Below are 13,588 nucleotides of genomic sequence, written 5' to 3'. Positions count from 1 at the left end.
GGTCGACATAGGCGAATTTGGACCATAACGTCTCCTTAGCGAGCCGGAGCGTTTCTGCATAGGTGGCAAGGCACATCGCCATTTTCTCCTCTACATGAACCGCTTCTTTTCCTGCTTTTTCTTCCTCACTTTCCACCTCCCCTAGAGCATCAACATATTCAAGTCCAGTGTCGTGCAACTTTCCAAAGTCCACACCAAGTGCTCTGATCTCGTCGATAAGCACCCTTTTTTCTAGGAGGTCTACAGTGAGGGACAGCCTTTTGGCTCTCTTGCTTAAAGAGCTCTGCGCTGTTGAGCGCTTTCCTTTTAGGGCCACTAATTCTACCGCATCCATTTTCCTTTCCATGCACGGAGCAAGGCGCTGTTCCACAGAGGGGTCTATTCGGCCTATACCTCTTCCCTTGGTGCTCCTTCACTGGTCAATGCTGATCGGGCAATGGCAGACTTGGCTTAACGCTCTCGAACCGTTGGTTTATTACTGTTCCGTTTTTCTTCCCACGGAAAGGGCAACCCAGTGTACAAAGGATATTACTCGGTATTCCACATGTGTTTGTTTATTTATTTTTTTATTTTATTTTATTTTTTTGTTTTTCACAAAGGATAACCAGGTAATAAACCTGAAAAACAGGAAATGCAACATTTAAATTTTCATACATACTACAAACAGCCCCAGTTCATTACCTCAATAACAATAAGCAACAATAAATAACATTAGTCAAAAATACAAATATAATAATATTAAATGTACTATAATAATAATAATCATCATCATCATCATTACTTCATAATTTGTTTGTATGTACACGCTTCACACTTCAAACATAAAGCTAAAGAAAGTAAACATAGTACAACAACATAGCATGGCGACAGCAGACAACATGAATCATAAAGCAGACAAGAAAACATTTGAAATTAAGAGAGTTTACCAAGTGGCTGCACACCGGGTTGAAAGTCATTACAAATTAAATGAATCTCCCACTTCCTTTTTATAGTAAACACCGGTCACATGTTTCTCACAGGACACTCCTCTTAAAGGGGCACTACACTATAAACTGCTATTTGCAACATGTATACAATTTTTATACATTGATAAACATTGGATTAAACAAAAATCTCACAAATGACCGAACTCCGCAGAAAACACAACAAATATCTTATCTTATTTTATTTTTCATTAGGCTTTAACATGCACCAATTAAGTTTAAATGGCTTTCTTCACTTTAAGTCTCCTATCCATTTGAGTGTTTGTAACACAATGTATAAGAAACATTTAGCCAACAAAATCTTGGCTCTTGAGAAAACTGATCCCCAAGCAACGCTTGTAGGACTTTAAAGCCCTTTTGGTCTTAAAACTTCTTCAAAATTAAGCCATTTTAACACTACCCTTTTTGGGAATTTGTAAGGTAAACCTTGGCCTGACACACAAAAAATAACATTTAAAAACGTAAACATGAATGAACATAACATAAAAGAAACAATTGTGAGTGTAACAATTTTTTGAGCTGTAAAATAATAATAATAAAAAAGAGATAGTCTGATGTACACCAGTCTTGCTCAAGCTCACTTGCTCCAGTAGCTTGTTTTTGAGGAACTGTGCCTTGGATGACAACCTCTGTCCATTTAGATTTAGAAAGATCTTCTGCAAGACTTCAAAAGTGCATGGTGGGTAGCTCAGGTTCAAACAGTATATGAATCCAAATAATAGAGCACAAGCCTGTGAAATGCTACTCAAGTCACTGAGGATTTCCACACCTTCAATTAGGACACCAGTGTCCTGTGGGTCATCGTCAGGCAGCACTCCCTCCTTCAGTATGACATACACTCCCATCACAGTTTGCTCCATGGTACTTTGTGACTCAATGTCTGAATCCTGTGGGACCAAATAAATGAAAGATCACAAACAAAAATTAGCTCAAATATTTATTACAAGAATTTCACACTTATGCACTCACTGGTCACTTCATTCGGTAAACCTGTAAAGTAAACTTCAATTCAATACATGAGCTCTGCTGTGAATTCTACATTTACAAGGTTATAACTTCTCAGTTTTTAAGTTGAAACTGTCAGAAAGGTGATTATTCTACTATATGTTTATTATTGAGGTCACAGTGGGTGCTGCAGTGTTATTGCAGTGCATTATATTATAAGATTGTTATAATTTATTTGGCCACCATATTTAAAATGAATGAGGTGGCTAAAACATTAGAACCATCTTAGAATATAATGCACTGCAATAAAACAAAAGCGTGCATGTACAATTTTCTGATGTCGTTTATTTTTTTATTTTTTTTGTGGCATGCCTCTTCTGCCTTTCAGATCACTTTAAAACTTTAGTATTGGCTTACACAATTTTGTAAATTAGGCCCTAAGAGAGCTCAAACGATATGAATAAAAAATTAATTGGTTTAGTGCATCAACCAATTCACATAAGAACTTTGTCATGGTGTACCATCAGATTCCTATAAATGAACAATTTGTCCAGCTCAGTGAAGTAATGTGTTCTAACATGTCACTTTCTTGTTGTAGCAAATAGGAAAAAACACAACCCAAGTACAGAATATATGGGCTTTTGATTTTCTCCTCAACTCACCAAATATGCTTTCACTAGTTTTTCAGGGTCTTCATTCAAGTAGGTGCACAGAGACTTGATGACACAGGCTCTTCTGGTATGCATAGTGTCATCCTGTGGGGTGGGGACAAGATTAACTCAAACTTCAGTAGCGGCACAGCTTGAGTGTACTGTTTGGGAAGAGAATGCCAAACTAGGGCTGCACGATTCTTGCTAAAATGTGAATCACGATTTTTCTCCATGGGAATTGAGATCACGATTCTCTTACACGATTCTCATTTTTTCAACCAAAATTTATTGCACTCAAAAAAAAAAAAAAACACAGGACATTCAGTATAATAAAGTGCTGGAGTAACAAAAAATTGTCTCTTTTCTTTATTTTAGACCCCTTAAAGTGAATAATTTTAAAGCTTTAAGTTAACATTAACAATAAGAACATTAACAATAATAAATAAAAATATTCACATTCACACGGGGCGTCGGCGTCAACGCCTCTCGTTTACTTTGAATGGAGTGACGTCAAGCGTTGCCGAACTGAATTGTGAGTCCGTCACGTCGCGTCGCTTCACTGGCGTTTCTCGTGGCAGAAGTTGAAAACTTTTCAACTTTTCAAGCGCCAACGCAGGCGTCAGACAATCAGATCGCCTTATGCAAATACCCTAGTGCAGACGCTAGCCAATCCCGTTCATGCAACGGCCCGGGAGTATGTGATTGGCTGTTAGCACTACGATGACACGCCCTCCGTTAAGTGTTGACACTGATGCTGCTTTCAAGTGCTCCTGGGACGTTCGTACTTACGAGTTGACGAGTTGTTATTACAACGTCGGTTGCGTTCAAGTCACTTTGGTCGGAAAAAGATGGCGATTTAACTTTTCTACACAATTCAACTATTTTTTTTAACTCTACATCTACAAAATATTGAAAGAAGAATGTGCATCATTGTGTTTTTACTTTTTTCCATTTTTATTTAATTTATGAAGGTGATGTAAACTGAATAATTATATATTCTATTATATTTATACATTAATATAATATTTTGTGTATGTAACTTATATAGTTTTATTGTACATTACAAAAAATAATAATTTTATTCATTTCAACAACTTTACCGACGCTGCATATCTTTAGTCTTTGGCTGCGTCCATTGCATCCGAAATGTTTTTTCATTGACACGCCCCCAACTCGGAAACTCGGGGCTTAAAGAAAAGTTTCCCACTCGAAAAAACGACTTTGTGGTGGCGTTCATGTGCGTTCAGCTCGTAAATACGATGTGTCCGACATGACCATGTATCCGATGCACCATGACGCCCCTTGACGCCCCATGGGCGTGTACCGTTACAAATCCACCAAGTAAACTGACTCCGTTTAGGTCTGCCGCCTTGTTACACGTCATGTGAGTGACAGTGGAACGTGGCCAATGAGGGAGAGGAGAGAAGTGATCAAGATTTATGATTGATTGGTGAATTAATAGTGTTTTGTTATTGTGTGAGTGTGACCAATAACGCATGAATGCAGCATGATCTGAATGCAGGGAAATACACGGAAGTGAATCGCCGTCATTTAGAAATGAGATCGCATTTATGTATGAATCGAGATCGTGATTTTTTTTTCGATTAATCGTGCAGCCCTATGCCAAACTACATCTGTCTTTCCATCTGCATTGAGAATGACTATTAAAGCCATTTATCAATAGGCCTACAAACCTTGGAGATGGAAACCATGATCTGTGTGATTTTTTTTTTTTTTCTTTTCCTGATTGCCCGCCTTTTCTACTGAAGATCTCCATCAATCGTGCTCAGTTCTGGTCAAGCTCAGTGAAGAACATAGAAAGCAGTGGTACAGATGAAATCCGCAAGAACTCCCTATCAATCTGAAAAACATTGACAATGCATTTGTTAACTCTCATCATAACCGAAGTATGAAAATAAAAAAACCTGTTTTAACTATTTTTCTATCAGCAATGAGAGAGTTAAGACGACATGATGTACCACAGATATGGCCTACTCTGTTTTTTGATTAAAAGTATAAGAGCTGACGTGAGTTTTAATTCCTGCTCATGTCTTAAATGTGCATGGACAATTTAAATATACACAAACATAATGATTGCCGCTTCCAAAACAATGGTTTAGTTTATAATGCTTAAGTAATTTGTACGTACAACTCTCCTTTGCAACACACTGCCACATACATGTCACTGAAAGAGAAAGAAAAGGAAAGTTCAAGGATAGTTAGTTTGACAATTCTGTATGTGATTGTTAAGAAAAAACTACTTACCATGTAATAAAGGTGAAGTTCACACCAGAAGAGCATGGGGACAGCTTTATATTGTGATGTAGCCTATTTCTTTTTTTGAATAAAAAAAAAGGAACATTTCCGCTGTGAAAAAAAAAATAAAAGTGTATAAAGTTAACCTGCAAAACTGCAACTGATTTACCCTAATGTGTATGCTAAGGCCAGAAAACAGAAAAACACACAACAAGCAGTATTCTCCTAATTTCAAAGACTGACTTTAAAAACTGGGCCAAAGAAAATTACCACTAACGTTACTGGCTGCTGTTACTAAATATCAAGAGTTTTACTTATGTTTATAACTATATTCCCTAATATTTTTTTTTCCCTAAAAAAAAACATGCATACCTATTCATTCATAACTTTACCTGCAATTTGTTAGGACATTTCAAATATATGGTCGACTGCATCATATATATTACTTGACAATTTTTGCATACTGTATTCAATAAGCTGGGTAGCATTGTGGCATTTTGGAACTCTATTAAGTTTGAAAAGACAGAAATGTCTAGTTGTAGAACGTTGTAGTAATATTTCACCGATATACACACACGAAGGGCCAGGCCAACGTTAGTTAATTTAGCTAATAACAACAACAGTCCCTACTTGGCACACTAAACGAAATCTAAAACAATAATAATAATAATGAAATAGAAAAATATATATTTTTTATTTTTCTATTTTATTTTATTTTATTTTTTAGATTTATTAATAAAAACTCTATAAATGTTAGCTAGACTGAAAAGAGCGATGAGAAGTGTACATTGATTCAACATTAACTTCTGGTGTTTCGGATTTAACCGATAGGCCAAGTTACGTAAATGTACCCAGGTATATCATAAAAAATGGCACATTACGCTAGATACATTAACTTAAATTACAAACAGGAAAAACGGGTGCATGGTGTGTTTGACTCTGCATTAACTTTATCTCCCGTTTTCCCTTCCCATTGTTGGGGTAGAGTTCAGGTTTAACGTAAGTTATGTAGTTAATGGTTAGGTGTAGCTAGCATTGAATTGTGACATAAATGCACCAAATATCGACGAAAACACGGAATTTAGCCCAACACATGTGCTTAAAGCCTGGGAAAGTAAGCCTGCTTAGAAACATCGCCACAGTGTCTAATAACTTATTTTTAATCTATAATCCCACAGTAGTAATTACAAGCAGGTACATATCAAGTGCTTACCTTCAATATCAAGGATGCAGAATGATTACCGAGCAAACACAAAAACTCGGGAGGCCATGGCGGGTCTGCCTCCGAGACCTCGGCCCCAGCCCCCACCACGGTCTCTACGGCAGGAGCCCTACTATCCACCCCCCCCCAATTAGGGGTAGTTTGAGGCTGGCGTTCAGGGGGAGCGGGCTCTTGGGGGCGCTCTGGCAGCGCGGACTCTTGGGGGCGCTCTGGAAGCGGGGACTCCTGGGGGCTCTCTGGAAGCAAGGAGATAGGAAGACGCCTTCGTGGCGCAGGCACTGGGGGGCGCTCCGGAAGCGCAGACTCTTGGGGGCGCTCTGGAAGCCCAGAGATAGGGAGACGCCTTCGTGGCGCAGGCACTGGTGGGCGCTCTGGAAGCGCGGACTCTTGGGGGCGCTCTGGAAGCGCGGAGCTGGACGGGACCAGCGGGGACTCTTGGGGGCACCCTGGAAGCGCGAAGATAGGAAGACGCCTTCGTGGCGCAGGCACTGGGGGGTGCTCTGGAAGCGCGGAGCTGGACGGGACCAGCGTAGACGTAGGAGAGCTGGATGGGACCAGCGGAGACGTAGGAGGGCTGGATGGGACCAGCGGAGACGTAGGAGGGCTCTTGCGAGGAGCAGGCACTGGAGGGCACTTGCGAGGAGCAGGCACTGGTGGGCACTTAAGATTCTCTGGCGGGCTTGCCATACTCTTAGACGGCGGGCTTGCCATTCTCTCTGACGGCGGGCTTGTGTGGGCCGGGATTTCCCTGCGAACGGCGGCCGGGATTTCCCCGCAAATGGGGAACATATTTAAAAATAACGTAACCAAAATAAAACATTTTAAAAACGTTGTAAAAATACCAACCTGGAATGTTCTCTTTAAGTAGTAAAAAAAAATTTAAATATCGCGTTTGTCTACGACCAAACGAAACAAGACCAAACTGCAACTTTTGAAATATGTTATATTCAGGTGTTAAAATAACGTAATAAATGTAAAAACAGTACCAAAATACAACCAGGCCAAAAGTTTGTGTGTGTGGAAATTGGAAAATATTGTGATCAGTAGGCTACAACTGTCCATGGACGGCGATTTCTGTCAAACAAAATGCACAGAAATTAAGATTCTTCCAGAAATTAACAAAGTCTACAAAAAAAAAAAAAAAAAACAGGAAAGAAAGATACGCTGTGCAAAAACTAATTGTGTATGTTTTCTTTAGCTGCAAAACATTAACATTTGGCCAACAACGAGAAACCAGACTATATTAAAACTTTTTTAGGACGTTTTATTTAGGTGTTAAAATAACATAATCTGCACGTTGGAAAGAAACGTTTTTTGAATGGTAGTGTATGTTTGAGGTATTACTTACTAGTCATATGACTCATAATGTCTAAAGATGTTCTTCGACAGGAGATACGCTCCAACTCTAGTGTACAGCCATCAGCGTAGAAGAATCTAGGAACATAAATAATCTGTCACAGAGCCAACAATATTTATTATACAATGCCAGGTTTATAATAAATAAACTATAGCAGAGGTGAAATGCAGAAAAGAAAAAGAATAATTTACAGAATATATAAAAAATTTTTTAAAAAAAAATACATTTTTAGATTTACTTATTTAGTAATGCTCTTACAGTGTTAATTATGTTTGGGCATTAAAATAACTAACAAGCAAACAAACACACACACGTATGTATGTATACATACAGGTGCTGGTCATATAATTAGAATATCATCAAAAAGTTGATTTATTTCACTAATTCCATTCAAAAAGTGAAACTTGTATATTATATTCATTCATTACACACAGTCTGATATATTTCAAATGTTTATTTCTTTTAATTTTGATGATTAGAGCTTACAGCTCATGAAAGTCAAAAATCAGTATCTCAAAATATTAGAATATTACTTAAGACCAATACAAAGAAAGGATTTTTAGAAATCTTGGCCAACTGAAAAGTATGAAAATGAAAAGTATGAGCATGTACAGCACTCAATACTTAGTTGGGGCTCCTTTTGCCTGAATTACTGCAGCAATGCGGCGTGGCATGGAGTCGATCAGTCTGTGGCACTGCTCAGGTGTTATGAGAGCCCAGGTTGCTCTGATAGTGGCCTTCAGCTCATCTGCATTGTTGGGTCTGGTGTCTCTCATCTTCCTCTTGACAATACCCCATAGATTCTCTATGGGGTTCAGGTCAAGCGAGTTTGCTGGCCAATCAAGCACAGTAACACTATGGTCATTGAACCAGCTTTTGGTACCTTTGGCAGTGTGGGCAGGTGCCAAGTCCTGCTGGAAAATGAAATCAGCATCTCCATAAAGCTTGTCAACAGAAGGAAGCATGAAGTGCTCTAAAATTTCCTGGTAGATGGCTGCGTTGACTGTGGACTTCAGAAAACACAGTGGACCAACACCAGCAGATGACATGGCAGCCCAAATCATCACTGACTGTGGAAACTTCACACTGGACTTCAAGCAACATGGATTCTGTGCCTCTCCACTCTTCCTTCAGACTCTGGGACCTTGATTTCCAAATGAAATGTAAAATTTACTTTCATCTGAAAAGAGGACTTTGGACCACTGAGCAACAGTCCAGTTCTTTTCTCCACAGCCCAGTTAAGATGCTTCTGGCGTTGTCTCTGGTTCAGAAGTGGCTTGGTAGCCCTTTTCCTGAAGACGTCTGAGCGTGGTGACTCTTGATGCACTGACTCCAGCTTCAGTTCTCTCCTTGTGAAGCTCTCCCAAGTGTTTGAATCGGCTTTGCTTGACTGTATTCTCAAGCTTGCGGTCATCCCTGTTGCTTGTGCACCTTTTCCTACCCAAATTCTTCCTTCCAGTCAACTTTGCATTTAATATGCTTGATACAGCACTCTGTAAACAGCAACACCTTTCAGTAATGACCTTCTGTGACTTACCCTCTTTGTGGAGGGTGTCAATGTTCGTCTTCTGGATCATTGCCAAGTCAGCAGTCTTCCCCATTATTGTGGTTTCAAAGAACAAGAGATACCCAGAATTTATACTGTAGGGATGGTCATTTATTCAAACTCAAATATAAATATTCTAATATTTTGAGATACTGATTTTTGACTTTCATGAGCTGTAAGCTCTAATCATCAAAATTAAAAGAAATAAACATTTGAAATATATCAGTCTGTGTGTAATGAATGAATATAATATACAAATTTCACTTTTTGAATGGAATTAGTGAAATAAATCAACTTTTTGATGATATTCTAATTATATGACCAGCACCTGTATACACATATAAATTTTGCAAAAGAAAATTACAGATGCATGGTGATATAGGCGAAATATACTGTGAAAGATGCATGTAAAGTTAATTAATAAGCTTTCTTAGATCACCTGTGTTTTCATTATCTCTGTCGGCAGCTCTCTTCGGAAATGTTAAAATAAGGAACTTCTGTGACATAGAGGGTTTTTTCTGACACTCCTGAAATCACAGAACAAGTGGTATCAATATGTGTTTACCATGAAAGATCAAAACCTGTTTTAAACCTGTCATTATATATAGATCAATGGTTTCAGCCCATTTTCACGCTCTATGTAAGTGATGTATCCGATTAATTGTACAGTGCATACTTTTAGGTTAAATTAATTAGCTTACTTCCATTCATCCGTTGACAAATTGCCAGCAAAACCTTTATACATACATATATAAAAGCGCTCATCTACACATAAGATGACATTAAAAGCCCAAACTTTTATAAACAAGACCTCAAGTTAACGTTACCTCTTATGTTAGCCTTACGGTTGAGATGCTAACGGACTTTTCCCGAAGATACTAAACCATTTCTGATCAATTTAGTTAATTACTATTATTATTATTATTATTGTTATTATTTATTTATTATGTATTTAGTAATATTATTACTGCTAGTATTACTATTATTACTTATCACCTTCCTCACCCTCCATCCTCTAATGTTTGCTATTAATGCTATTATTATTATTATTACTGTTATCATTACTATTATGGTTTTTTACTATTGTTATGTCTGTTGTACTTTCTATTTATTTATTCATTAATTATTACTATTATTATTTTTTTTTCTTTTGTTTATATACTTCCACCTCCAGCACCCAGTCACACTTACACACACAGACACACTCTGTCACGAATCTGGTCTGCACTTCCGTTCACTCACCACTAGAGGTCACCCGCTTATCACATGGACTCTGGCACTTCACCATTTAACTACATTTCCCATCATCCATTACTGATCACAGCTGTCACCAATCACTCATTGCACCAATCACCCACACACCTGATCCTACGCACACACTGATCACATACATATTTAAGCCACGGACTTTCTCTCCCTCGTCGCCGAGTATTGTATGCATTATCGCTGCCCTACAGAGCCCCTTTAGTTTTCCTAACCTAACCTAGCCTAACCTAGCCTAGCCTAGCCTAGCCTTTGTTGGATTGTGTTTTCCCCTGCCTGGACCATCGCTAACGTTTTGGATGACCTCTCCTGTCTCGCCCCTTTGGATACTGTTCGCCGATCGTCGACCCACGCTTGTCTCTGTTTACTCTTTGTCTCGCCCATGTTATACCTGTTTGCCACTGTTTGACCCTGCCTGTTATGACCACGTCTCTGCTTAAAAGTCTGCAGATGGATCCACACGTCTCATGTCTCATCAGCCCCGTAACAGAATACTCGGCCACACAAGGATCCAGCGGCTTTTCTAGTGGACATTGGCCAGGTATGGACGCGGCGATCTTGTTGCTAGCCCTCAAGCAGGGTACGCGATCACTCGAGGGTTACATTACGGAATATTTGGCTTTGGCTAATGGCTCCGAATTACCGGACCAGATGTTAATAGATTTTTTCTGTGAGGGTATTAACCAGCCACTCAGGTCACGACTAACCCTTGAAGCTCCCTGTTCGTCTCTAAGTGACTTTATGGATTACGCTTTAATGACTGTTGGTTCAGCGTTTACTGTGGGTGTTGCGGAGGAACGTGACACCACATTCAATTGTATGATCACAGCCACGCTAGAGCACGCTCACAAAATGGCGGCCACCACAACACCCCGTCATGTCATTGCTGCCATTCATGAGTCAAGTCACAGTTGATCTTCATGAGTCAAACCAAGTCAAAGCTGATCTTCACAAATCAAGCCAAGTCACAGCTGATCTTCACAAGCTAAGTCAAGTCACCGTTGATCTTCACGAATCAAGCCAAGTCAAAGCTGATCTTCAAGAACCAAGTCAAGTCACGGTTGATGTCAGAGAGTCAAGCCAAGTCACAGTTGGTCGTCATCAACCGAGTCACGTCTCAGCTGATCATCCAGAGTCACAGCAGCACGTCACAGCTGTCCGTCCAGAGTCACAGCAGCACGTCACAGCGGACCCGTCTGCTCCGCCCTGGTGGTCTTCTGCTCCACCTGTTCCGTCTGCTCCGCTGTGGTGGTCCACTATCTGGCTCTGGTGGTCTTCTGCTCCGCCCTGGTAGGCTCCTGCTCTATCTGCACCGCCATGGAGGTCTTCTGCCCTGTCCGCTCCGCCCTGGTGGGCTCCTGCTTCGCCCTGGTGGGCTCGTGTCCCGTCTGTTTCGCCCTGGTGGGCTCCAGTCCCGTCCACTCTGCCCTGGCTTCCTGCTCTGCCGGCTCTACCTCGGTCCCAGATCACTCCGCTTCCACAAGGACCTGGCCCTCCATCCCTCCCCCTGTTCCACCTCCGCTCCACCTCCCTCCTGGATTATAGACTGTGTGGAGCGTCTGGAAGCCGCTCTTTGGGAGGGGCTCTGTCACCTGAATCTGGTCTGCACTTCCATTCACTCACCACTAGAGGTCACCCGCTTATCACATGGACTCTGGCACTTCACCATTTAACTACATTTCCCATCATCCATTACTGATCACAGCTGTCACCAATCACTCATTGCACCAATCACCCACACACCTGATCCTACGCACACACTGATCACATACCCTATTTAAGCCACGGACTTTCTCTCCCCCGTCGCCGAGTATTGTATGCATTATCACTGCCCTACAGAGCCCCGTTAGTTTTCCTTGCCTTGCCTAGCCTAGCCTTTGTCGGATTGTGTTTTCCCTGCCTGGACCATCGCTAACGTTTTGGATGACCTGATCTCGCCTTTGGATACTGTTCACGATCGTCGACCCACGCTTGTCTCTGTTTACTCTTTGTCTCGCCCATGTTATACCTGTTTGACCCTGCCTGTTATGACCATGTCTCTGCTTAAAAGTCTGCAGATGGATCCGCACGTCTCATGTCTCATCAGCCCGTAACACACTCATACTCACTCACACAAATCATGTTGGCTGTCATGTATGTTTTGTTGACCTTGGTTATTTTGTATTTGATTTGTCACCTGTAAATAGTATGTTTATTTGCATAATAAAAAATAAATAAATAAATAAAATGTTTAATTATACTGTAACAAGAACACCTTAAAATAAAGTGTAACCGAATGTAAAAAAAGGAAAAAATGGACTAAACGATTCTTGAAGCACATAATTTGCCTCTATGATTTTTTTGTATTCGAGTTACTCGAGGAACCGTTCAGCCCTAGTTTTATTCAAAACTCACTTTAAACGATTTCTAAGATTTTCTCGATTAATATAAATTTTACTTTAAACGAGTTTTGAGTAAAAGCATATATTAATCTCAGAAATTGTTTTATGTAGCTTGATGCTAAAGCTAGTCTTCAGTAAATAATGGGCAGGAGAACAAACTGGCGCTAAAATTAGAAGAAAGATGCAGACGGACGAGACAGGCGTTAATGTTGCAAAACCAGCTGAAAACCAAACCCCGTCGTATTCGGCTGAAGTTGAACTCAAAGGAAATGAAGTGAACCCCTGGCCATGTTTATGCTCTATTAAGCTGTGTTTGCCTAGGGAGACCATAGCAGCTTATAAAATCTCCACATCAACCCTTCGCGAGCATGTAGAGGTAAAGTAAATCCATGCATCATTGCACTGGTGGTTAAAATGAAGCTTTGGCAGTTTAGCAAAAAGGTTTTGCACAAATTAGCCAAAAAGACTGGTGCAGGGTGTGCGATATACACTATATTGTCAAAAGTATTGGGAAACTCCCTTCTAATGAACGGGTTTGACTACTTTAGTAATTTCCATGAGTACAAATCTGAATGTTTAAGCATATAATGATATTCTAGGGAATTGTGTGCTTCTAATGTTAAAGCAACAGTTTGGACAGGACCCTTTCCTATTATAACATGACAATGCCTCTGTGTATAAGGCAAGGTACAAAAAGAAATGATTGATTTAGTCAGTGTGGAAGAACTTGACTGGTCTGCATAATTTTGTTTATATTGATTTAATTTCCTGGTAACAGCCCAAATGTCTTATTATTCTAAATAACTGATTCCTTTAATTAAAAACAACTAGTTTGAGATTTATAGGCCTATCCCAGGGGTGTCAAACTCAGTTCCTGGAGGGCCGCAGCCCTGCAGAGTTTAGTTCCAACCCTGCTCCAACACACATACCATGTAGTTTTCAAATAAGCTTAAATGATTGGATTAGCTGGATCAGATGTGTTTAA

At 40.0% G+C, this 13,588-nt stretch overlaps 1 protein-coding gene across 2 annotated transcripts; it reads right to left on the bottom strand.

Annotated features, from left to right (window-relative positions):
- Positions 1-1,234: 1,234 nt before the first annotated feature.
- On the bottom strand, positions 1,235-7,850 carry LOC131524558 (uncharacterized). 2 transcript variants are annotated; one of them, XR_009267005.1, is made up of 4 exons: positions 4,728-7,850; positions 4,273-4,439; positions 2,591-2,683; positions 1,235-1,870 (listed from the first exon to the last, which is right to left on the bottom strand). XR_009267005.1 is itself a non-coding variant. In XM_058751748.1 (4 exons), the coding sequence occupies exons 1-2, from the start codon at positions 6,843-6,845 to the stop codon at positions 4,907-4,909; spliced, it is 837 nt and encodes a 278-aa protein (XP_058607731.1). In that variant the 5' UTR covers positions 6,846-7,850; the 3' UTR covers positions 1,235-1,870; positions 2,591-2,683; positions 4,273-4,906. The 2 variants fall into 2 exon arrangements, 1 of the variants encoding a protein (XP_058607731.1); XM_058751748.1 differs by having other exon boundaries at positions 4,273-4,945; positions 6,048-7,850.
- Between the last annotated feature and the right edge of the window lie 5,738 nt (positions 7,851-13,588).

The sequence above is a fragment of the Onychostoma macrolepis genome, chromosome 18, assembly GCF_012432095.1.
Source record: "Onychostoma macrolepis isolate SWU-2019 chromosome 18, ASM1243209v1, whole genome shotgun sequence".
In the NCBI taxonomy this organism is placed as follows: Eukaryota; Metazoa; Chordata; class Actinopteri; order Cypriniformes; family Cyprinidae; genus Onychostoma; species Onychostoma macrolepis.
The sequence above is the reverse complement of the archived record's forward strand: the minus strand, read 5'-3'. Positions and strand labels throughout refer to the sequence as shown.